The sequence below is a fragment of the Diabrotica undecimpunctata genome, chromosome 6, assembly GCF_040954645.1.
Source record: "Diabrotica undecimpunctata isolate CICGRU chromosome 6, icDiaUnde3, whole genome shotgun sequence".
NCBI lineage: Eukaryota > Metazoa > Arthropoda > Insecta > Coleoptera > Chrysomelidae > Diabrotica > Diabrotica undecimpunctata.
The window spans coordinates 138,151,448-138,177,856 of record NC_092808.1 but is presented as its reverse complement, the minus strand read 5'-3'; the positions used below and the strand labels follow the sequence as shown (position 1 = coordinate 138,177,856).

The window sequence follows — 26,409 nt, the reverse complement described above, 5'->3', positions numbered from 1 at the left end:
CCCTCAACTGATGCAAAAATTATTTATTCTCCGTTCATAAATTGTTCAGAGCACGAAATGTGCCTCTAACTCATAAAACGGTCGTAAACCATAGGCGTTCCTGAGGTGCTTATTCATTAAATAGTAATATAATATTTTTTAATACTGTTATATATATAATATTAATAATATTTTAATACTAATATATTTAGCAAAAAAACAATTAAAACTTTCACGGCTAATGTTATGTAATTATATTATATTAATAAAAATAAGAATTTAACCATTAACAATTTTGTAAATAAGAATACCTTATCTCTTTGGATATTTCAATACTAATCTTCGCGTTTAATCACTTTACTAGAAAACCTGGAATTCATATCCGAAGGTACTATTCGTTGCAAGATAATTAGGATGGAATTCCCCAGATTTTTAATAATATAATGGGTATGCTTTGGCCACGTGCCTCGTTTGTTCAGTTTATATTCGAAACTTAACTTAAAAGGGTGAAGTTATTACGAACGAAAACAATTTTTTTGTTTAGTACGTTTTTGATCGCATGTAATTTACGGCTCGTCGGTGTGTCCGCGTCTACGGCAGTAATTAGCGTCTCGAATATTTCTTTTGCGAATTATATGCAGTGCGTGAGTGATTTTTTATTCCATATACCTACGAACATATACGTACCTTTCGCTCGTGCTTGTTTTGTTGGATTGTTTGTGATGGCTTCATCATCAACATCATCAAGTTTTACACCGGTACTGTTGCGTACAGTCAGTAAGTCTGTCTATTCACCAAGAGAGAAGACTATTGTTCTGAATGTTCACGATGCTCTGGTTTCTCAGAATCCCACAAATATTGTTCGCAACATAGTCAAAAGTGCCAACATGACTGGCGTAGGAGAGTCAACTATATATGGGTTCCTATCAGAAAGAAAAAAACACGGTATAGCTAACCCAAACACAAACGAACACTTAAAGAGAGGGAAAAAGCCTATTTAAATTGATGAATTTGCCAAAAATGGTATTCGAAGGAAAATTCATGGATTTTTTTTCAAAAAAGAAATACCAAACCTAAACAAAATTTTACAAGAAGTTAGAGACGACCCGGATTTGCCTCATATCGGACGAACTAAATTGTGGCAAGTTTTAAAAGAATTAAATTTCCGGTGGGAGAAATCAGACCGAAAATCACTTTTGATTGATCGGGAGGAGATAATATGTTAAAGAAGAAATTATCTAAGATCCGTTTGTTGGAATTTCAGTCCAAAAGCACAAAAGACTATCACGAGGAGATGACAGCTGATGTTTTTGAAGAGTATTTTGAGCAGATGGTTGGACACATACCACCAAATTCAATTATAGTGTTAGATAATGCACCTTATCATTCACGACTAGTAGAAAGACTTCCAACTGCTGCGTAGAAGAAACAGGATATTCTTGACTGGCTGCGGAATAAGTATCTGCCTTACGAAGATGGAATGGTAAAAGCAGAACTTCTAAAAATTGCCCGGCAACACAAATCTAACTTTAAGGAATACGTAGTTAACAAAATGGCGGAAAGGCGAAACATTACAGTCCTTAGACTTCCACCCTACCACTGCGAAATAAATCCAATTGAACTCATTTGGGCACAAAGGAAAAGTTATGTGGCTAGAAAAAATACGTTATATAAAATACAAGCTGTACGTGAATTGTTATACGAGTCTTTACAACATATTACAGAACAAAACTGGAAAGATGCAGTAAGGCATGGAACAAAAAATGTGGGAACTTGATAACATAATTGATGCGACCGTAGAGACACAACCGCTAATTATTAACCCTCAAGATGACTCTGATTCCGAAGTTGATCCTATTTATTTTGAATTTGAATAGTTTTCTAATCGTAATTATATAAGGTAAGTAATAATAGTTGTAATCGTATGGTATTAAAGGGGAAAGGCGCAAAATGTCGCCTGTCAAAATGTTCAATGTGTTTTAAATGTATCCATTTTTTTTCAAATCCTGAGAAAACTAAAAAGCATTTTTGAAAAATTTAAAGGCAGAATGAAATATTTTTTAGAATAAATAAAAAGGTTCTTTTGCATGCAATATTTTCAATTAAAAATTATACTATATTTTCTCTTTTATTTTCACCCCTGTTACATAACATATTAAAATAAACATTGTAGAAGTTTTCAGGGACTTTCTGCCCTGAGTAATAATGTAATCTTGCATTCTGGGTTTAAATTTTTCAAAAATATTTATTAGTTTTCTCCGGATTCGAAAATAATGGATACATTTAAAACACATTGGAAATTTTGCCAGGCGACATTTGGCGACTTTTTCCTTAATTAAATAAATGTATCTTTTACAAATGGCAAGAAACTTTTTATTTTTGAATAAAATAAATAAATTTTATTAAAAAATACAATTTACATAAGTACAATTTAAAAAATATATTTATTTAGTTCAAATAAATGTTTCAATCATATACTCTACGACACTGGTCGTTCATCTCTAACCATTCAAAATACCCCCGTAATAGGAATATAAGGTATTGTATTCCTTCAGATATAAGGTGGGTTAGTCGAAAACGTCTTAAACCGTCAGTTTTAGGTTGGTTTTTACTATTATATCGTATTACCTATCCTCTCTGTATTTCAGTTTTCTAATTAGGGTTAAACTTGTAGTGAGCTATCAACAAATTGTGAACCGACTATAATCATTTTACAACATATGTACTTGCTTCTTTCCCAGATCATTGTCATATCTATACAAATTCATCAAAAATTATTATTGGTGTGGGATCAGCAGTTATACCTCCAACAATACATTGCAGCTTAACTGATCTTTCAGTTGTAGTATTTATTTATTTTAAGTCATAGTCATTTATTTAAGTCATAGTCATTAAGTCATGTAGTCATTTAAATACGTACCCAAAAAATTTCAAATTTTCCATTATTACCGACTCTCTCAATGCATTACATATGATAGAACAGTTATTTATACAAGTTATCTTATAGGTATTTTAATGCCTGAGAATCAATACACAATGCCTCTTCAGTGTTAGTGAACTTAGTGTCTGTTTCCGACTACAAATCGTTCCTTAAAAAAATGACAAATAAATGGAAAAACGAATGGAATATTTTAGAATCAACTCTACACATTGTAAAGTCCTCAACCAAATCTTGGGGCGAGATAAATTTAAATTGCCAGCTGTTTGTTAACCTAACCCGTTTACGTATAGGTCATAGCAGACTCACAGCTACCCAACCTCCAAATCAAATCGCCCTATTTGTGACTTATGTAACTGCCACATTAATCTAACACATATCTTAAGAGAGTGTCCTAAATATATCAGTGAAAGACAAAAACACTTACTATCTAACAATATAAAAGCAGTAAATTGTAAATTTACAAATATATTTAAGTACTTGAAAGATATTAATGTTTTAAACAAACTGTAACTATTAATGTTTTGTAAACCCTATTTACAAATTGTAAAATATGACATTCTTATCTAATTGTGAACCTAATAATTAATCAAATCAAATACTGCTTAGATTTAGGTATCTGTGTATTAATATTATAATACAGCTAATAACTCAAAGTTGTTGGTGCTGTTATTAATAAAATAAAAAAAAGTAAATAGAGATGGAAAATGTCCTCCTAAATCAAAATCAATATAAAACGGAAGATTTTTTAACAATTATAATGGGACATAAAATATACCGGTTGTTAATATTGTGTTATTAAAAAAAAAATGATAACCCTGCACAAAATTGGCAATGGTGAACTACGTACCCTAGCACACTTAGTCCATAATATAAGAAAACAGTTTATAGTGATATTAATTATGCTGCAAATAAGTAACAGAGGGAATGAGTCACATAGAGTAAGTAATACCACCAGAAAATAAACAATCAGACTCTATAAAAAAATATGTAATCTTTTATCTAAAGATAAAATAGTATGCATTTCCTTGCTCTTTGTTATTGCGGATCACTTATTGAAATCTATAATATATATAGACCAGTTTCTTATTTCCATTTATTTTATAATTTAACAAAAGGAGTACAAAACTAATCTAAACATGAATAAAGTTACGTATACTATAAATATTATCATATTTATACACTATAAAAATCATAAAATGCTTAAGAAAAGAAAATTATTGAGACTACAAAAAAATAATATTTTTTATTTTTATTCGGACTTTCTTGTACCTACATATTAAAGGGAAAAATTGTCAGTTTATTTAAGAACATTGAGTATAATAATGTAAAAAATACTACTAATTAAAATAATATAATAATACATAGCCATACTGCTACATTTCGTTAGTACAAAGAAGCAGTTTCTATAGTCGTTATTACGGGAACATTAATTTGTAAATTAACTGATTTTTAATACAGATAGCAATCACCCTTGATATGAATCTTTCCAGCAACCTGCACTGGCCAGCTTTAGATGTGAAACGAGCAAGAATTTAATCGAAATCAAGGCGGCGTCGGACCGGAGAAGAAAGGATGAAATGAATGAGAGAAAATATCGCTTGAAAGTCGAAGAAGGTCATGGACATCCGGAAGAAAATACTCAGTGGGTCAGTGAGCTAATTAGTAACGCGTGCGTAGTAGGCAAGCTGCACCCAAGGTAAACGTCATTTGTGTTGGTCGGAGTCGAAAACACCAGTGGTATACATTGCAATATTCTTATTATGTTATATTTTAAATATGCTAGCGGATGTTGCTGTAATGAAATTTTTATTTTATCTTTAATAAAATTCACGTTACTATACAATTTTTTTCAATGGTTTTTAGTGCGTTTACTTATAGCAAAAAAATTTCACAACACTGTGGAATATACTAAAATATTAAACGTATCATATGATAAAACTGTCATTTTTAGGTCTGAGAATTTTTCTCAAATATATTTTAAACTAATTGGTCTTGACTGGTCTTTGATTTTATTTCTAAGCAATATTAGCTTGCCTAATTCCATTTCTCTATCGGTCTCTTACTGACAGTAGCAGCGTCAACCCTGAGAAATAAGAAAAAGGAGAGAACAGAAGCATGGTTCGATGACGAGTGCAGACAAACAATAAAGGAAAAACATGAAGCACACAAAATGGGTATAACAAGAAGAACATGGGAAAGACGAACATCATTTAAAGTCGTAAGACGGAAAGCAGACAAGATATTATATAGAAATCGAAAAAAAGCCTATCAAAATGGACAAATAAAAAAAATGGAAGAAAATTTTAAAAACAATGAAATTAGAGGAGTCACAGAAACCTGGAAGCATTATTTTCAGATCCTATTTGGTACACAAATAGACACGGAAGATAAAATGGGTAGGAACTACGTAGAAGAGAATGAAGTAGAGAATGGAGTAGAAGCTCCAACCATAGAGAAATTTCTCGAAGCTATTAAGGCCCAGAAAAACAATAAAGCCTCGGGGGTTAACAAAATACTAGGAGAATTGTATAAGCAAATCACATCGATGCGCTCATCAAAGACATATGGCAAGAAGAGAAAATACCCGACGACTGAAAGAGAAGTATATTATGCACGATCTACAAAAAAGAAGACAAACTTCAGTGCAAAAACTACCGTGGAATTTCTCTACTATGTACATCATATAAAGTCCTTAGGTACATTAAAAACCAGCGGCTCCAACCACTAGCAGAAAATATTATTGGATAGTATCAGACGGGCTTCCGATGGGGAAGATCGACACTGGATCAAATATTTACAGTCAAACAGATCTTGAGTAAATCATGGGAACATAATATTGATGTTCACAACGTATTTGTAGACTTTAAACAGGCATATGACTCAGTCAAAACGAACAAACTCTACAATATATTGGCTGAATTGGCAATACCACACGAGCTAATAAAACTCATTACAGCCGCAATGGATAAAACTCAGGCATGTGTACGAATACAAAACCACCGGACATGGTGGTTTCGCAACCAAAATTTCCAAACTTTTCCAAATTTTCGCAGGGACTAAAGCAGAAAGATGGGCTGTCCCCAACTGTTTAACCTGGCACTGGAGTATGCGGTTAGGCAAATGCAAACTGAACGAGAAAACCTACTGACCGACCGAATGGTCTAACTGGCCACTTATGCCGATGATATTAATATTATGAGTAGAACATCAACAGGAGCACAGGAAACATACGCAGAGTTAAAACCGCAAACAAAAAGGCTAGGTCTGGAAATTAACACAGAAAAAAACAAAACTAATGATACAAACGAGAAGAAATAAAGTTCCACAAAACATTATACATAAAGATGACATTGAAACGGTTGGAAAGTTTACATACCTGGAAGTAGAACAATATTCCGACGGATCTGAAAATTGAGAAATACGGAATAGAATAACGCATGTAAACAGCTTATTTTGCCCTCCATCATATATTTCGGTCTAAAAATATCCACCGAAATACAAAGATGAGAATCTATAAAACCTTAATTCGACCAATAGTATGCTATGGTAATGCAGCATGGATCCTGAGAGAAACATCCAAAAGCGAACTCGACACATTCGAAAGGAAAGTACTGATGAGAATACTAGAACCTGTGAGGAAAAACGAAATATTTAGACGTCGATAAAACAACGAGCTTTATCGACTTTATATAAGGAAGCACCACTGTCAGACTTCATTAGAATACAAAGATTGCAATAGGCTGAACATGTGATAAGAATGGAAGAGGATAGGCTACCAAAAAGAGCACTGAATGCTAGAATGCAGGGAAAAAGACCGGTTGGAAAGCCAAGAAAGCGCTGAAAAGACACAGTAAACAGCGACGCACAAGCCCTCTTAGAAGTCCATGTATGGAAAAAATCAGCCACAGACAAGCAAGGGTGAAAGCAAAAAATAAAGAAGGCCAAGGCTCAATTTGGGCCGTAGTTTCGTAGAGGAAGAAGAAGATCAATCTCTTAAATTTTAAATCATACCAATATCAAACCTCTTCACGAACGTGTCTGGTCTAATCGTCTTCCACCAGGTCTTCTGTGATCATCCTCTTCTATGTTCCACGAACTTGCAACACAAATAATCTTATACGTACTTCTTCATTGTAACTTCAAATTGATGTCACTTCTACACTTCCTTTAATTCATAAATTTTTAATATTATTTTTACTTGTTAATCCACGCATCGATCTAACTTTTCTGATTTCCGTCACATTATCATCAGCCTTCACGGGTTAGGCTCTCTGGCTATACCGTTTATTCATATCACATGAATATGAATCTTTCGTTCCTGAATCTTTAAATATTTCTATTACCTTTTGGTTTGTAGTTATACATACACTAGTTTCTACAACCGGTCGTGTTTAGTTTTATTCTATCAAGATATTATTTTCAGTTGCTTTAACATCCTGCCATTTTGTTATTAAGGATGAATATATTCTATCCTTGTCTAATCTGTTACTTTTTAATCGGTCAACCATCTAACACTTTCCAAAAATCTCATCCCAGCAGCTTGGATTTCACTTTTACCTTTTTTTTGTTAGCGTTAGCGTTCACATTTAGCTAACATATATAATTATTGAAATTACCATTGATTTATTTAATTCCAAGTTTGTGTCTATTCTTTCGTGTATTTCCTACGGATCTTCTTATAGTTTCGAATATTTTTTAAAAACTTGTTAACTTATTGTTCATATCACTTATAGTAAATATATATTCAAAAATCGCAAACCAGATAATTAAAATTAATACTTAATCCAGGGAGATAATATCAATGCATATCTTGGTTCTAATGTTCTCCCAAATGCCAATATTTTAGTTTCAAGTTTAGATATTTCGCAATTATAGTGTTTGTTTACAACCCTCTCAAATCTTAGATGTAAGAGCACTAACAGCAGAAATAGAAAGCGATCATAAATTGGTATTGGGCAAAATCCGAATAAAAACACATATGTGATAACAAAATACCAGAATACACCACAAAGATAAAAGTCGAAAGCTTACAGGATGACTTCACAAGATAATAGAACAAGTGATGGAGTTTAAATATCCAGTCATCACAATATCTAGTTACGGAAAGCTTGATACATATTTGTTTACAAATTGTATCTTTGTCGAACTCCTATTCTTTTAAGTATTCCATTGCTATGGAGAAGTGCAAAAATATTAAACATTATGATGTTCCACAATTAGTATCAAAATATATTATAAGACCAATTTGATTAACTTGCGTCAATTCGGTGAAGTATTTTTTATTAGTGGGTATTTTAATAAAATTTATATAAAGAAAACATTTATATAACCAATGCTACACTGATTCAGAATAAAAAATATTTATTTTGCTCTTAACCGTACAATTTCACTCTGAATGAACTAACCCTATGCAAACATCTGTTAAATAAAAAGCGTGATTTTCTATCCGCTTTCTCACTAATATAAATAAAAAACAATACCAAAGTTAGTAATAATAGATAGCAATCTACTTTTACTTCTTCGCCAATAACCAATGGCGGAAAGGTTACGCTTCTATCATTTTCTTCTTCGGACCAGAGCAAGTATCAATTGATTAGTGGGAGAATGCGATCGAACAGCTTTTACTCGAGAACTGGTTGTTGATGAAAGCAAGTGTAGAGATGGGAAACTATTGATACAGATATTAGTTGATAAAGTAATAGTATCCAACATATTCATAATTTCTTTTGCTTTTGAGTTTAAGTGAAAAAAAAAAGATTTTCTGAAACTGTTTTCTTGTGGTATGTTTAAGTTAAATATTGTCATTTTATGGGATAAAATCACAATGTATTGTAATAAAAATTACATTTCCAATTCGGGAATTTCCATTCCCGATCTGGAAATAGATTTCAAAAAATATTATAAATTAAGAATTTTTGTTAACCTAGAGATGTTAAATAAATGGTGTTTTGTAGCAGCCAATTTGCCAGTTGAATTGTTTGGCCTCAATCTTGTACATAAATAGCCATGTTTTTGGTTTAAAATTCAAATGTTGAATGTATGCATATTAAATTCTTAGATAATTAAATGAAGGATAAGTGTACTAACCGCAAAAATTTTTCTGAACATATAATAGCCTGTAAATGTCACCATTCAACTTACATATGTGCGTCCCAAAAAAGTATTTGTTAGGCATTGTTTCCTAATGAAGAAAAACATAAAAAAGTTTAAACCCTATAATATTTTTCTTATTAAGATGTTTTTTGTTTCTAATATCTTGATGGAAGGACGATTTATCACGTATTGGCGGAAAGAAACCACAAGAAATTTTAAAATAAATGTACGAAGTATAAAAGGAACCCAAATGGATTCGGACCATTTTCTGGTTAGAGCTACATGTCGAACGCTGTAAAAAGATAAAAAAAAAATGATATAGAAAAACTAAACGAGGTGGAAATAAAAAGAAAGTATATCAATGAAATAAATGAAGGGCTATTATCCGAAAAAGAAGAAAAGAAATTAGAAATTGAGCAAGTGCGGCAAACTACAAGAGAGGCTATGACTATAGCAAATGATAAAAATTATTCCACAAAAGAGCCAAATGAAAGCACAGAAGAGTTGGTTTGATGAAGAATGCCTTAAAATAGCAGAGGAAAAGATAAGATTAAACAATTGGCACTAAAAAATAATAATAATGATATGAACCAGAGTTTCAAAGATTAAGGAAGAATAAAGAGAAGGGTATGTAGAGGAAAGAAAAGAGAATATAACGAAAAAATAATACAATAAATATAGAAAAGATTAAAAAAAAAGAAATACGGTCGTTTTATCAAAAAGTTAAAAAATCTGAAAAGGAATACCAGACTTACAATTCATACATGGAAAAAGAAGATGAAACACTCACGAGTGAAAAAGAATCAGTGATGGGTAAATGGGAGAGCCATTTTAGTAAACTACTAAATGGGCAACATGCAGACGAGAACAAAAATGTTCTTATACAGGATAATGGCATAATAATAGAACAGCCGGGTGAAGGAGAGATTAAAAATATAATCAATGGGCTCAAAAATAATAAAACACCGGGAGAAAACGAAACAGCTGTGGAAATGGTGAATAATGGAGGGGAAGAACTGCAAAAAAGGATGTATAGTCTTATCAAGAGGATATGGGGAAGAGAAAAATATGTGAGAAAAGAGTGGATCAAGCTTTATTATGCTCCATATACAAAAAGGGGAATATATTGGCATGTGAAACTGCAGAGGTTGCAGACTTGCTCTGTTGGATACTTGTTACAAGACATTAGCCAGAATGCTAAAAGAGAGACTCAACAGGCTTGCTGATGATAAACTATTTGAATATCCGGCCGGTTTTAGAGTTAATAGAACAGTGACAGATTAAATTTTAACACTAAAAAACACATCCATTCTATGATGAATATGAAGGTAATCCTTCACGCATTGATCATAGATTTTAAACAAGCGTATAATATTATAAGCAGAAATAAAATGTATGAAGCAGTGAGCTTCTTGCGCTTGCCCCTTCAGTAAGAATAACTCTTAATAGCACAGAAAATCATGTAGTATGGAGAGAATTTTTATCGGATGAGTTTGAAGTGAATAGAGGTCTTAGACAAGAAGATCCGTTACCCACGGTGCTTTTTAATTTGGTATTGGAAACAATAATCAGAAACAGCCGAGTTAAAGTGATCAGATTCATCTTCATCAAGGAACACCAATGTCTGGCCTTCGCTGATGGTCTTACTATTCTAACCAAAACAAGAAAAGGAAAATACAGAGCAAAAAGAAGAGGGACAGTTTACTTTTATATCTAAAGAATTAAGGGAATATAAATTCGAGAGAGTGGTCCATTCTACTTATCTGTGGGTTATTATAAAAGAGAAAGGACAGGTAGAATGGAAACTGAATGCCAGATTGGCAAAAGAAAATAAAAAGATGGAAAGCCTAAGACAACTGATGAAATCTAAATATATATCGAGAAAACAAAGTTAAGGATATATAAAATAGTAAAAAGGCCCACAGTGACACATGGCAGTGAAGTATGGACGATGAAAAAAGCACATACGGAAAAATATGGGAAAGGAAAATGCTCAGAGTTATATATAAAGGCAAAACACGGTAAAAGTTTGAGTGCGACTAACAAACAGCGAACTAGAGGAACTGCATAACGAACCAAGCATGGGTCGTTTCATAAAAGTACAGAGAGTAAGATGGATGAGACAGGTGATGAAAATGACAAGGCAGAGGATGCCAAAGATGAATATGAAACGGGACCCAATCACGAAAAGAAGAAAAGGACGACTTAGACAAAGATAGTTTGATAGTGTACAGGAAGATCTCAGAAAAGAGCAAAAAACAGGGATGGCTGGAGGCGAATAGTAAGCCAATTTAGTGGGCAAGGAGCATAATTGGACAATAAGAGGTTACAAGTAGTTGATCCAAGTTTTCTAATTATATAAGTATTATATTAATTGTAATAATTGTATTTTAGCCCTAGGCCTTTAAGGCCTGTTTAGCTTTGTAAATAAATGTTGATGACTGTAAAAAAGTGTTTTTATTGGATTTACTTTTCTACAAATTATTAATATAGCATTTAGTGTTAAAATAATCAAAAGTTTAAAGATCAGATATCAATAGGTTTTCAATTTTATATAATATAAAAAAATAGCTTAAAACTAATACTAAAAATGCAACAATGAAAAAAATATAGCAATGGTTATATCTGTCAACAAATACGGACCCATCTCTATTCTGAACTTGGCACTACTGGCCCGATGCTGGCAGTGGCACTGACACTGACACTGGCTTTGAGTGCATGTAACAAGTGAATCTCTCTTGTTAGGCACCTGTAGAATGGACTTGATTGAATATCTTATATCCTATTAAATTTTTGATGGATAAGGCAAAACGTAATTGTTTTAGGATATGCATAACAAAGAAAAACCACAAATATTAGAACAGACAAATAAAACATGAAATAGGTTAAAAAGCTTGATACATCTTTCGGAAAAGAGTGCACACTCTTATAAGCCAACTTTAAAATTAGTGTAAATAAGAGAAGCTATGGTAGAACATATCGCAAAAACAGGAAACAACTCTCAAGAAATAGCAAAGTTAAGAAGAAAAATAAAATGTATATGCATCAAAGATAAAAGCAACTATATAAATAACATGTGTCAAGAGCATGAACTATTTAAAAAATTTAAATATTTAGTCTGAACGTTCAAGCCTCAACTTCAAGCTGTTCAAGACCATATTGAAGAAGTAAAAACCGATATGAGATGAGGAGCACTGAAGAAACCTGGAAAAAATAATACACAGAATTATACAAAGACACTTCAAAAGATGCATCAGTCTCAGAACAAAATAAACATGCAATTATAGATGCAGAACCAGTTATTTTACGAGCAGAAGTAGAGAAAGCTCTTAACTGACACCGGAAAAACCAAAATAATGATCTTCTAGCTATTAAAAACTTTAATTTCGACGTCTTTTTCCTTGAAAGGAAGACTCGGCTTTTGCATCAATAATTAACATCTCAGAGTGTCTAGCACAGTTAAAAGCTTTTGTGTACTCTATGAAGCAAATCTATACCTCCTCTCTCTCTGACATTTTGGTAGGAGAGCCGATAGGCTCAACAATGCTTCTATGGTCCCTAGACAGGAGACTTACACGTTATACTAAATGATAAAATGGTTGTCGGTGAGAGTTCATTTACATGATGCAAAAAGAAAAATTTCTACTCACAAACCTTTAAGTTTATTAAGTCTTAAATGAAGTTAGAATATCAGTCACACACAGAAACATATCATTTAAGATTTAATAAACTGATGAGAGTTGAGAGATTTTCCTGTTAACATTACGCTTACTTAGTACTAACCTATTTTTTGACTTCTTAAATTTTTATATGTACCTGTTAAAGAGTTCTTCTTCTTGATATGCCTATCCGTTACGACTGTTGGCGATCATCATGGCCATCTTTATCGTATCTGCAGCATCGCGGATGTTGTATTGAACCAGATTCTGAGGTTCTTTAACCAAGATGTTCTTCTTCTTTCTGGGCCATGTTTTCCAAATATTTTTGCTTGCAGGATGGCTTGGAGGAGAGCATATGTGGATTCATTTCGCATAATATCTCCGAAGAATTGTAACTTTTGAGATTTGATGGTGGTCAGTACCTCTTGGTTCTTATTGATTCTTCTAAGGACCTGCTCATTTGTGACTCGGTCAATCTACGGGATCTTAAGTATTCTCCAATATAGCTACATCTCAAATGCTTCCAGTTTTCTGCACATGTCTTCCTTCAAGGTCTACGATTTACCACCATAAAAAAGAACAGAGAAGACGTAGCATCTCAGCATTCTTACTTTATATTAAGAGAGAGAGTGTGACTCATGAAGAAGACCCCCATCCAATTGAAGGTGGATCTAGCTTTTCCGATGCGTGCTCCAATCTCCTGGTTGTTGGTCCATTTTTCATTTTTTATGGTGCCGAGATGGTTGTAGTGCGTCACTCTTTCTACAGGGGATTGGTTAACGTAGAGTTGACCTTTTGTTATCCTTTTCTTCGTATGGTATACAATAATAATAATTAAAAATCAATATAAAACTTTACATGGAGTAAAGGAGGAAGAGGACATTTTCGGTTGCATTCCGGAACTCATCGAAAACTCCAGGGAATCGCCTTCGGGGGCATTCTGTAACAATGTTACGGACGGTCTGTCGTTCTTATTCTGCTTAGCGTTGTCCATGTATTGCAGATCAGTTCAAATCCTGGAGGTTTCTGATCGATACAGCCTTTTTCTCCAAGCGTTGGTGAGGTTGAAATGTTCCTGATGTAAGAAGTTGGCTCTTGGAGGATATCTGGAGCGCAGTCTGTTTATTTCGATATTAAGCTGATCATGGTGGATGGGTAGTTGCTGGTTAGCCTTGATTTTTCTATATTTTCTAAGAAAAGAATAACATTCGCAGTTTCGGCTGTGAAATGTGACTCAGAATGGGAAGCCAATAGTTCGGTGTGGGTCTAATTGTACCTGAGATCATTCGCATTGTCTGGTTTAATTTTGTGTCAATAATCTTCGTGTAGGTCCGCAATGTATACATTAAACAGTAAGGGTATCAAAACAGATCCATGTGGTAGTCTATTGCTAAGCTTCATTTGGACACTTTAAAAGTTGCCTGTTGTGACTTAAAAAGGTCTGTCGATGAGTATGCTATCAATAAGTTTAGTTACCTTTTGGTACGGAATGGCACGGATTATTTTGCAGATTACTCCTTGTCTCTAGACAGTATCGTATGCAGCTGATAGATCAATGAAAACAACGGATGTTTTTTGCTTTCTTTGAAAACATGCTTCAATATGTGTTGTTAGGAATAGGATCTGATCTGTGTAGTTGCGGTTAGGTCTGAACCCTGCTTGCTCAATAGGTATCAAATCAAATATGTTATTACTAATTCTGTTGTAGATTAAGCGTTCCAACAGTTTATAGACACAGCTCAGCAGTAAAATCGATCGGTAGTTTTGGGGCTGATCATTTGCCTTTTCTGGTTTTAATATGGCTATAATGGAGGGCTTTTTAGTGAATGGAGGTTTTCTCCTTATTTTAACATATCTATATAGAAATCAACCAGCCATTTCCTAGCATATTTAACACAGTGGAGTAAAAATTCTGGATGGATTTTAGTATTTTTAGTTCTTGTTTTACTTTGGTGGTGTGGTCACGATCTTTAGAGGTTGCTGCAATGCGGGAGGTCACTCTGTTGGAAGCTATTAGTACTTTCTCTTTAGTTAGGAGTCTAATACTATTAAGCTTTCTAAGTAAAGACCATGCTTTTCTGCTTGATTTACTAAAGTCTAATTTTCCACAGTTTCCATCCATTTTTGTCGTCTGGCTACACCCAAACTGTGTAGTAGTTCGTCCGCAATTTCTCGGTCTTGGCTTTCGTTGTATTCTTGATATAATTTCTCACATTTTTTATCCCATCCTGGGAAATACTCTTTACGATATCCTCTGGGTATAGTTGTCTTCGCTATAGAGATAACCGCGCCAACAAATCTTATGTAGTTTGCACGTGTTGGGGTTACCCATCTCAGTCATTATACATTGTTTTAGTATTGTTTGGTGTTATAAGATATCGATAGAATCGATAACTAAATAATAATGTAGAAAGTTTAGCTTGACTCTGCTAAGTCGAATTGACCATCACACAAATTCCATTGGTTGTTTAAAAGTCAACAGCCTTGAAACAGGTATAAGTTTTAATTTACTAAGTTATTAAATTTTTATTGCCACTTTGATAACTTAGATGTTGAAATATACTTCAAATTATTTTAATTTCGGTAACAGCCTATGCGTTTTGTTACTTAATAATAAGTTGGAATAGGAAAAAATACGTGGATAACCGTGAATTCACTTTTTAAAAAAATAGTATTGAATATTATCAAGCCAATAATTGTTTAACTGTCATAATATAATTGAATAATTAATAATTGACTATTAACGATTTTGATGTCATCTGTCCATCTCGTTAGGGGTCGACCTCTATTTCTGTTAGCTTGTATTCGGGGTCTCCATTCCAAAATTCTTTTTGTCCACCAGACATCAACTGATCTTGCTACATGACCTGCCCAGTTCCACTTTAGTGTTGTTATCCTTTCAATAACGTCTGCTACTCCTGATCTTTTGCGTATAGTAGCATTGGGTATTCTATCACATAGAGAAATCCCTAACATTATTCTCTCCATTACCCTTTCCGCAACTTGTAGTTTACTCACTGTTGTTCTTGTGAGCGTTAGGGTTTCTGCGCCATAGGTCATCACTGGAAAAATACACTGATTAAATACTTTTCTTTTCAGACACATTGAAATCTTATTCTTCTTTTCAGCTCGATTGTTTGGTTGTCTAGACCTATTATGATCTCATGGCCCAAGTATTTATAGGAGTCAACTGGCTCAATATCTTTGTCTTCTACTGAGATGTTTTTGTTGTGGACTAAATTTGTCATAAATTGTGTTTTTGAAAAAATGATTTTAAGACTAACTCTTTTTGTGGCAGTATGGAATTCTTGGAGCATTATCTGTGCCTGATCAAAGCTGTCTGCAATAAGAACGATACCATCTGTAAATTTAAGGTTATATAAAAATTTTCTATCTACATTGATGCCCTTTTCGTTTCAATCTATTGTTTTACAAGCGTATTCTAGCAAAGTTGTAAATAATTTAGGAGACATGTTGTCTCCTTGCCGAACGCCTCTTTAAATACGAAAGGTCTTAGTATCTTCATTAAGTCTTACACAGGCTGTAGCATGCTGATAGATGTATCGGATGAGGATCCGATACGTATGCGAGCTTGGAGCATTTCACTTTGATTGACCGTATCAAATACTTTTTCAAAGTCGACAAAGACAAGTATCAGGGGTCTATTATATTCAATGGTTTTTTCAATCAATGATTTAATGGTTTGCAAATGATCATTTGTTCCGTATCCAGCTCTAAATCCTGCTTGCTCGCAAGGTCAACCTATTAGTTATTATCTTCATGAATGAAGATGGGCCTGCGTAGCGCAAGCGGTAGGATGCTTGCCATGCATGCCGGTGGTCCGGAGTTCGAATCCTACCGCCGGCAAGAACAACTAGACATTTTTAAAAATGTCTATAGGCCCCAGGTCGACTCAGCCTGAATAAAAATGAGTACCTTGGGTAAAACCAGGGGTAATAATAGGCGGTTGAAGCGTAGCACTGGCCATGTTACCTTCCTTGTATACCGTAGGTCCTAGATATAGCAGACTACCCTGCTATACTCCCAAAGCCGCGAAGCGGTATAAAACAGGAGACTATTATATTATAAATAACTTATAAACGTGAGATAACAAGCTAATAGGTCTATAGTTCTTTAGCTCTCTTAGCTCTTAGAAAAAGATGACATAAAAAGTGTGACTACAAATTGGATTCAGATGACGCAAAATCGGACTAAATGAAAAAGCATGCGAGAGGCCTATGTTCAGCAGTGGACGTTAGAGGCTAGTTGATGATGATGATGATGATTAACGATTGACAATTAATTTTATGAAACTAACTTAAGTTACTTAAAGGTATTTGACATAAAAAAATTGCTGAAAACTTTTCTAAACTCTTTAGAAAATACATACTAGAATTTACTTCCTAGTCTTCCTAGAGCATCTTTAGGGGTATCTGAAATAAGCCAAGAAACGCTTTTTCAACTGAAGAAAAAACTTCGATAAAAAACTCAAAGTTGATGGTTGATAAAAGTTTTTTATGTAATATAACGTTTTTGACTTACTTCGTCAAATTTGGCCTATACAACAATTTTTGAGAATGTCATAAACAGAAAATTGTACATTAACATTACACGATACAAGGACAAACAGATTAAAATTTTTAAAAAAACGGCGAAGCTATATGTTGATTGGCATCAGGAGAGAGAATGGCTCCTGGTCTAAATGTTATGGTGACATGTGACATATGACAGCTTGGATGGGCTGCACAATCATGGTGATGTGATCTGCACATTTTAAAATTCCATGAAACTGAGCATTGACTAAAGTTTCAACTGACACTACTGTAGGAAATCAACTGATGAAATATGAAATTATATGGAATATTTTAAGTAGATTGCATAATCCAGATCTCACACTCAAACCTGTCTATAATAATTAGGGTTTTAGTTTGAGGGCAACTGAAGTGGACGTAGAGTATGAATGCAAGAAAGAGAATAAACAATCTATTAGATAGTGGGTGGTTGACTACAATAAAAGGGTCTACCAAGCACTATCAATACTGTAGAAAAGAAGAAATCGTACTATGAAATTGAATTAATAAGAATTAAATCAAAATTGAAAGCAGAGTGTATAAATGGGGTATAATCCAAATAGTTCAGTTAAACCCACAGTCAATGGGAGAACCACAAATTTTAAATTGCAAAGCATTACTCAAGACCAACTGACCAACAGTGGGAGATGTTGAAATATACAACTGTGGAGATGGTATATTTAAATTACGTAGAGATATGGAGAGTGTAATCAACGCCAACTATAGATCAATGGAACCTGAGCAAGCTAGTTTTGTAAATTATTGAAGAATAAAATAGTAATGTTAATCAAAGTATGAAATTAATAAACTCTTAATGGGTATATTCAGTGCAGGAATTCTAAAGTCTTGGACAAGATTTAATTAATAAACTGTGCTCGACATCTGCCTTTTATTTGATCAAAGTTCATTTATTCGATTATTCAACCGTATATCACTTTATCATATTTGTGACGATAAACTAACTACTGCCGGCTATGTTGACATATTATTAGAAACGAAATTAAATTACACTTTTGATGAGGAATATTTGGCTGAAAGGAACATATTTTGGTTAAACAAGAGCTCATAATACTGAACTCCTTGGAAATTAGTTAAATGAAAAATGTCATAATCGGTGAATTGGAACTTATGGTCCTGTTGAGTAGCAGTCTTGTTCACGAGAAATAAATCCTCCTGATTTTTTATTCGGGGATTTTTAAAAGACAATATTTATAAAACTAACTTAAATACTAAGGAAAACTTAATACAAAGCATTCGTCAAGCATTTAGAAAAATAAAGCCAGTGCATATACTTAATTGTGTATTATTATTATTAATTAATTAATTATTATTACAACAAAGCGGGGGGCATTTCGAACATTTAATTTTATATTTTTTTAAAATTCATTCTAGTTGTTACGTTGTTTACTATTGTTGTTTTTAGGTTTATAATATTCATATTTTTGTAAAATGAGTTTTGGTTGTTAGTAAATTTGGTAGGTAGTTAGGTAGTTTTTTGTTGTTGGTAAATTTGTTATTCATATTTTTCAAGTTGAATAATTTTATTTCTAACAAATAAAACTGTGGAGAATTAACATTTGCGTAATAAACTGTTAGAATGCGTTTTGTTTTTAAGTGTCTTCAACATGACGTCTAACAAGATGTATACAAATTTTATTTGCTGAGTATCTTGACACAACTGCAAAAAGATGTCATGTATGTCATGTTACGTGAAAGAAAATTAAAAATGAAAACGAAAAATGTCAAAATATATAGGGTGTCCCATATAAAAAAACACATAAGTTAGTATGTTGAAAAAAAAAAAAGAAGTCATAACGTCTTAACTGCTTTTTTTCTATCACCTCTAGTTTTGGTGTACCCTGCAAAGCATACCAATTTGGGACACCCTGTACATGTAGTAACACTAGCTTTTAAAGATATTACTAGCCATTACATCAAAGAACAAATATTCTGGATGTTCACCATTTTCGTTAAAGTATAAGCACTGGGTATAAAAATATATATGACAGAACCACATAGAAACTCATCACTTCTGAGTCAAATGAAAGTTAAAAAGACAAATATGAATAAATAATTCCAATATTTAAAAAAATTGTACAAAAAACTTATTAGTGGTGATTTGGTTGTTAAAATAGATCCTAACCCGGTTAACAAGAATAAGTACATTTTTATTGGAGAAGATAAGATTTTGCTTGCGGTTTTTAAATTTCTCGACCGGAAATCTACTGACCACTGATTATTAATATATGCAAAATATTAGAAGTACCATCACATAACTGTTTATATAGCTGTTTTGGGAATTTAGATTTTTTTTTTGTAGTTGTCGTTACTGAAATGTATCAGTTTCTGATTGATTTATTATTTTGTAAAATAATGTAATATTACACTAAAGAAAAGGATTAAATAATGCTATGAAGTGTCATAACATATTTATGATTTTAATATCACAGATTTACAATAATATCTACAACTTTAAAGCTATTTTCTTGTGGTATTATAAATTAATTACTATTTAATTGGGAATAAGCCACAATTAAAGGTTAAAATACGTTTATTGACGTTTCAATTTCCACTTCGGAAATCGTTCTCAAAATACAAACATTAGTAATGTTTAACACTAATGTTTGTATTTTGAGAACGATTTCCGAAGTGGAAATTGAAACGTCAATAAACGTATTTTAACCTTTAATTGTGGCTTATTCCCATTTAAATAGTAATTAATTTACAACTTTGTCGAAGTTTTACGTGTTTAAATACAAAAACTCTCATACTAACGCAGAAATATAGACTGCTCTAATTTAATTTAGCTACTAATTTAATTATCAGCGGGGAAATTAATATCTTGAAGGTACCCGACCGTCTTAATGCATCAACTTTTTGCCCGTTAACAGTAGATGTTTTGCTGTTTATTAAGTTAGGTCAGAAAATAACTGATAATTGGTCATTTGTGACCAAATAGCAGTATACAAACACCGCACAGGTTTTAAAAAAACAGTAGATGTAAACCTATAATGCTGTTCAGAATATTTATTTTAAATATTCTGATAGACTGATTTTTCCTGACGGAGTGTAGAACAATACAGTCGTACAGAACTCTGGTCACAAAAAACATGTTTCTATTTTTTCAACTAAAAACCTCGTTTCATCCTGTTTTCTAAAAAAATGTCACAAACACCCGCAACCTAAGACTATGTGATGAGAACCTAAAACGTGTAACGTCAATAAAGTTCTTGGGCATTACATTACATAAACCCTGGCCAATAAAGAATGGGGTGCAGAACGCTAAACACTTGATTTTATATAGAACATTATTAAATTATGGATCTACTGTGTATTCTACAGCCACTAAGACACTGCTTAAAAAACTTGACAGTCTTTTCAATCTTTCTTTACGTATAATCATCGAAAACCATAAACACCAATTGAAATTTGTGAAGTTGGTGAACTGTCTCCAGAAGACAGAGGACTTTATTTAAGTGTAGAATACGCCGCAAAAATCAGATCTGACTCAAAAAACCTTGCCATCAAAATTGTTTTACAGAAAAGTTTCCAAATATTTTCATAAATAGGTAAGCCAAGAACGGCCAAACCCTTCTAAGCAAGGATTAGAAGCTAATTAAATCAATTAAACTACACGTTCCCAGAATGTTTTTCCTCTCAATCGTCCTTAATTCCTCCATGGCAAATAAAGAACTTTCAGTGCCTAAACCGCCTAATTTTTTTCGACAAACATTCAACAAACTCACAGTTAATCAACTTCTCCTTTAATGACATGCTTCACAACTACAAGGATTATACACATATATACACAGACGCATCTAAATCAAATAAAGGTACTGGTGCGGCAGTCATAACTTCAAAATCTACAAATAAATACAAACTGCCTTCAGAGTACTCCATTTTCTCTGCTGGACTATACGCTCTATACTAGGCCACCCTTGCTGTCAACGCATCCAAGTGCGTTGCCTCTATGTTCCATACCAACTGTTTAACTAACTAATTCTTTGGTCATCAAAATAAAATAAGAAGTTTATACCACTTAACAGGATGGAAAAAGTATTAAATTTTTCTGGATACCATTCCATATTGCAATTTAAGGAAATGAAGAGGCAGACAACGCTGCCAAAGAAGCTGCAACTAGTGATAGCGCGGAGTGATAGTACTGAAACATTTACTAGTGCGGACGTGAAAGCGGCTGTCAAATGTAAACTGCGGTTTATGTGGGAAGAAAAGTGAAAAGTGTCATTCTTCTTCTTTTTCTTCGTTTTTTTTTTATGTATACATGACTCTGTCTGTTTTTTAGTGTGCCTCCAGTAAGTTGTCGTTCCATCGTGTTCGTGATTTTCCTACTGAAGTCTTCCTACTGGGGAACCGTCTCTTGCCGTCTTTGGTACTCTATTTTTTGTCATTTGGCTTATATGATCGTTCCATTCTACTCTTCTATTTCTTATTCAGTTCTTGATGTTCTCCACCTTGCATCTACGGTCGTATATCTGTACTTCTATCTCTGTCTGTGAAGTGTTTTCATCTCTGCTCAACATCTTTTTGTGCTCTCTGTATTAGGTCGTGTTTCTGCCGCGTATGTCATTATTGGTCTGATGACTGTTTTGTAAATTTTGCCTTTTATTTCTTTTCCGAGAGTTTTATTTCTCCATCTTGTTTTATTCAGGCAGCCTGCGGCTCTGTTTGCTCTAATCACTTGATGTTCCACTTTAGTTTCGAGCTTTCCGTAGCTAGATAATGTGATGCCTAGATATTTAAACTCCATTATTTGCTCTATTATCTGACCTTCCAGCTTCAATTTACATCTTAGTAAATTTTACTGTTGTTACCATGCATTTTGTCTTTTTATTATTGACTTTATAGGATGAATAAAAGATACATTTCCAAGAGGATAGTAGTTCGACAACTCTTATCTATGATGGCAATTAGTAATGTATTCGAAAAATTTAAATAGCTAAGTAATGCATTCTTAGAATATGGATAAATTACTTTTAAATTTGTTTAATTAAAATATTAACGGTACTGGAAATATATGGCATAACACCAAAAATAATTAACATGACAAAAACCCTAAAACAATACGAAGAACTTTCTTAAAGACAAGATTGAATTGAAAATCTTCCAAGTACCAACTATATTGTGCTACTTTCATATAGTTGGATACAAAGATGTCTTTGCAGGCTAGGGACATTAATCAGGAGACCGAAAGGAACTATGTATGTGGCAAAAACTTCACAGGAGCAATATGCTAAAAAAGTATAAGGGTATTAAGAAAACCTTGATAGCTATTAATTCACTTAAATTTAACCAAAAACGTAATTACAATAAAAATTAAATAAATAAAAAGTAACATTAGAAAAGTAACATTAAAAATTAGAAGAAAGACAAACACAAAGAAAAGAATAGGTAAAAGATCACGAATGGAAAATGGTTGTAAAAGAAATAAACAAAAAATGATCAACAGACTTGTCGAATCTTTAGATACAAAATTTGCATAATATAACAGGAAAAAACCACAGTTAGAAGAATACTAAGGAAAAAAAAGTTGCAACAACAATTTTCAAACCTGCAAAAAAGAAATAATGTCAAAGGAATGTTGTGGTGCTGCTAATATACCAATACATAAAAAGAGCTCTTGTAAGAACTAACAAAGTATTTCAGTAATGCTTTTCTTCTTTTGGTGCCGTGTCCTTCATTATGTAATTTCCTGAAACCTTTCTCTATCAGCTGCTGTGTGAAATAACTCTTCTACTGTAGTACCATATCAAGATACACGGGGTTGGAAGCACGAGGAAGGGGTCTATGTTCAGCAGTAGACTTTTGAAGTGCAGCCATGAAAGTTTCTTTCGACTAATCCATCTCTTTCCTTCCACTTTTCCTTGTATTATAAGAGTAATCAATAGTAATTACTATTTAAATGGGAATAAGCCACAATTATAGGTTAAAGTACGTTTATTGACGTTTCAATTTCCACTTCGGAAATCGTTCTCAAAATACAAACATTAGTAAATTTAGAATGATTTCCGAACTGGAAATTGAAACGTCAATAAACGTACTTTAACCTTTAATTGTTGCTTATTCTCATTTAAATAATAATTACTTTAACATGCCACAAGAAAATAGCTTCAGAACAATAATCAATAGTACATTATAAAATACTGGCTTGTATACTGTTACAGATTGGTGATACTGATTGTTGAATTATGAAAAGATACAGTGGGTGATCAAATAATTAGAGCCACCTAGCAAAATTTAATTTTTTTTACAAAAAAGGTATATAATTGAGGTGTACTGTATATTAATGCATTAGTTTCCATTTTATTATCTTGTGATACTTTATGAAAGTACAATAAATAGTCTAACCACAGTGGCAACACAGCGAGCGTGGCAATTTGTGACTCAGATGCCTTTGTTTGACAATGCTGTCCTGCCTAGCTTGTAACTCGTGTGCATATTGTTTTGTATTCTTGGTGTTTAGGGTTACAATAAATAGTTTCCATTGCTCTTTAGTTAATATTCTGACAGCCGTATACTATTCTTTATGAACTAAGCAAACATCGCATGTTTGTTACACCAGTGGTACCAGAACATCATGGGAGAAGCCAAAAACATCTCACTAAGGAAAATAGTTGAAATAAAAACTTTATTATTGAACAATAATCACTCCAACAAAAAAATAACATCAATTTCTAAAGTTTCAAGGACAACTGTGGACTGTACAAAAAAAAAATTGGCGAACATTTGAATTTGACCCCACGCAAAAAAAGATGGTCGAAAAAATATTAGAACGCCACGAGATAAAAGAAAAATTCGAAAAATTGTCTTGGCACAAAGAAAACCTTGAAGGTTTTGAATGAAAATGATGCATTAGTCTGGCACCAGTATTTTACCAATTACAGCTCATCGGCGAATAAAGAATCTGGGGTTTTCAAACCTGTCGCCCTGCAAGTCAAAAGCTGCTACTCAGACCACCTATGAGGAAAAAAAACTTCAGTGGGATAAAGAATACAAAGATTGGACCATTGATGATTGAAATTAGGTAAATAACATTGCTAAACATTGTTTTTCTTTTATCTAGTTTACAGTTGATTAATTTGTCCACGATTTTAAAAGAATAATATTTCAGGTGTGTTTTTCGGACGAATCTGCCGTGCAGATTCTCATGGATAGAGCTGAATTTGTAAGGGAAAGACCTGGGGAAAAAGATAAAGCTGATTGTATTGTAAGGACGGTAAAGCAACCTCATGGTGCAGTATATCACAAGGAGTTAAGGAACTGGTAGACTCTACATTGTCGAAGAAACAATGCCGCAGGACCAGTACTTGAGAGTACAGCAAGCAAAAATGCTTTTCCAGGCCCAGGAGTGGTTTTTGAATAAGAGTTTTACGTTTATGCATGACGGCGTCTTGTCACAAGGTAAAAACTATTACAAAATTCCTTGCTGACAACCAGACAACTCCTCTGGCAACTGTATGCAATAAAAAATCTTTGGAAGCTCATGAACAAGAAATTTCTAATACAATTATAACTACAAAAAGTCAATTAATCAAGTGCTTAATAGCAAAATGGCACAGGAGTGGAACAATTCCACAAAATTGCCAGAGATGCATAGAAAATATGCCAAGAAGGTGCCAGGCAGTCATCCCTGCAAATATTGTCACTACCAAGTATTAGGCTTAGGCATAATTTTAAGTGTTTTCGTGTAATTACTCGTTTCTTTTTTAATATTTGTAAACTTTATAAGATTCTAAATCACAGTAAAATAGAATTAAGCACAAAAATATGTTTTATAGCTCAATTACATACCAGTTTTAAACAAAAAGTAAATTTTTATGGGGTGGATCTAATAATTTGATCACCCACTGTAGTTGGTGACAAATGCGGCAGGCGAAGAATAAAATAGAACCAAAAACAAAGTGTTCACTAAACAAAGCTATTACAATACATAAAATGTTTTCTATAGAAAAGCTACAAAACTATTTTCAATCAATTTATAAATAGTACCGGTAAATTTGTTAAAAGGTACAACTTAATTACAAATAAACCCATAATCAATATTTATAAAATACATAAACTAAATTTATATACCAATCATACCAAAGACAGAAGAAGAAGAAGAGAAAGAACAAAAAAGAATAAGAAAAAGAAGATGAAGAACAAGAAGAAGAAGGAGAAGAAGAATCATAACAAGAAAAACAAAATAGGCTGGTTGAATAATAAAATTTAAATCTTTTTATAACTTAAAATTCATTAAAGTTTACTAGCAAAAACGTCTATTATTCTGCTTCTCTCCGATCCCTTCTCCCCAAACATACAAATACACTCACCTACATACCCCATTATTTTAATAATTTCATTAATAAAGTTTTAATGTAAGTACTTACCGGCTTCCATGCTTCGTTTTTCGCTGTCAGGTATTCCAACCCTCAGTTCATTCTCTCTCAGAAACCTTAAGCATCTTTCAAATAAATCTTCATCTTCTTTAACACTTTTACCTGATCGCTCAGACTTTTTTAAATGTACTAGTCCACCAATATTTCCTTGTTGCTCGATAACGTCAACTTGCGAAACTAATTCTTTTTCTAAACATTCAAGAGAATCGCCACATTTAGTATTTTCTCCGGCCAAAATTTGGCAGACAAAAGTCAAAAATAGTAATGAATATACCAAGTTTTTAATCATTGTGTTGTTTAACAAAATCAGACTAAGTGTTAAGGAAAAAGTCACACTTCATTTATATTTTTCATTGTTAAACATTGGCGGGAGATTTTTTGATAAAATATGTAACACGGATATGGCAAATACCAAGTTGGAGCGTGTATTGGAATACAATTAGCTTAGGTGTTAGTTGACAGTTGCATTGCAAATTCTGGTGTTGTTCAGGACTGGCTGCTATAATTTAATAATTTCCTTTTTTAGTAGTAATATTAGCTAGACTACCTATAGAAATACCTAATTTTTTTTAACGCAATACAGATATTGTTTTATTATAAATAAATTTTTTTAATGGTTCTTCATTTTATATTTGGTCTTTTTCTTTTTCTTTTCATTTAGAGATTAAAACCGACGATTATAAGCAATGATTATACAACGAGAAGCCGACATTCTACGACTATCTACCCAGGAAACCCTCATAATTCTTCTATAGGTCCATATTTCAAAG

The 26,409-nt window shown here is 32.9% G+C and overlaps 1 protein-coding gene across 1 annotated transcript in view; it reads right to left on the bottom strand.

The window, feature by feature from the left end:
* The window catches only part of Osi15 (DUF1676 domain-containing protein Osi15), a 35,040-nt gene extending 9,074 nt beyond the window's left edge, over positions 1 to 25,966 (bottom strand). Inside the window, exon 1 of the mRNA XM_072533826.1 lies at positions 25,631 to 25,966. Coding sequence (XP_072389927.1) covers positions 25,631 to 25,928 — 298 coding nt within the window. The 5' untranslated portion in view covers positions 25,929 to 25,966. The remainder of the gene's footprint in view (positions 1 to 25,630) is intronic.
* Between the last annotated feature and the right edge of the window lie 443 nt (positions 25,967 to 26,409).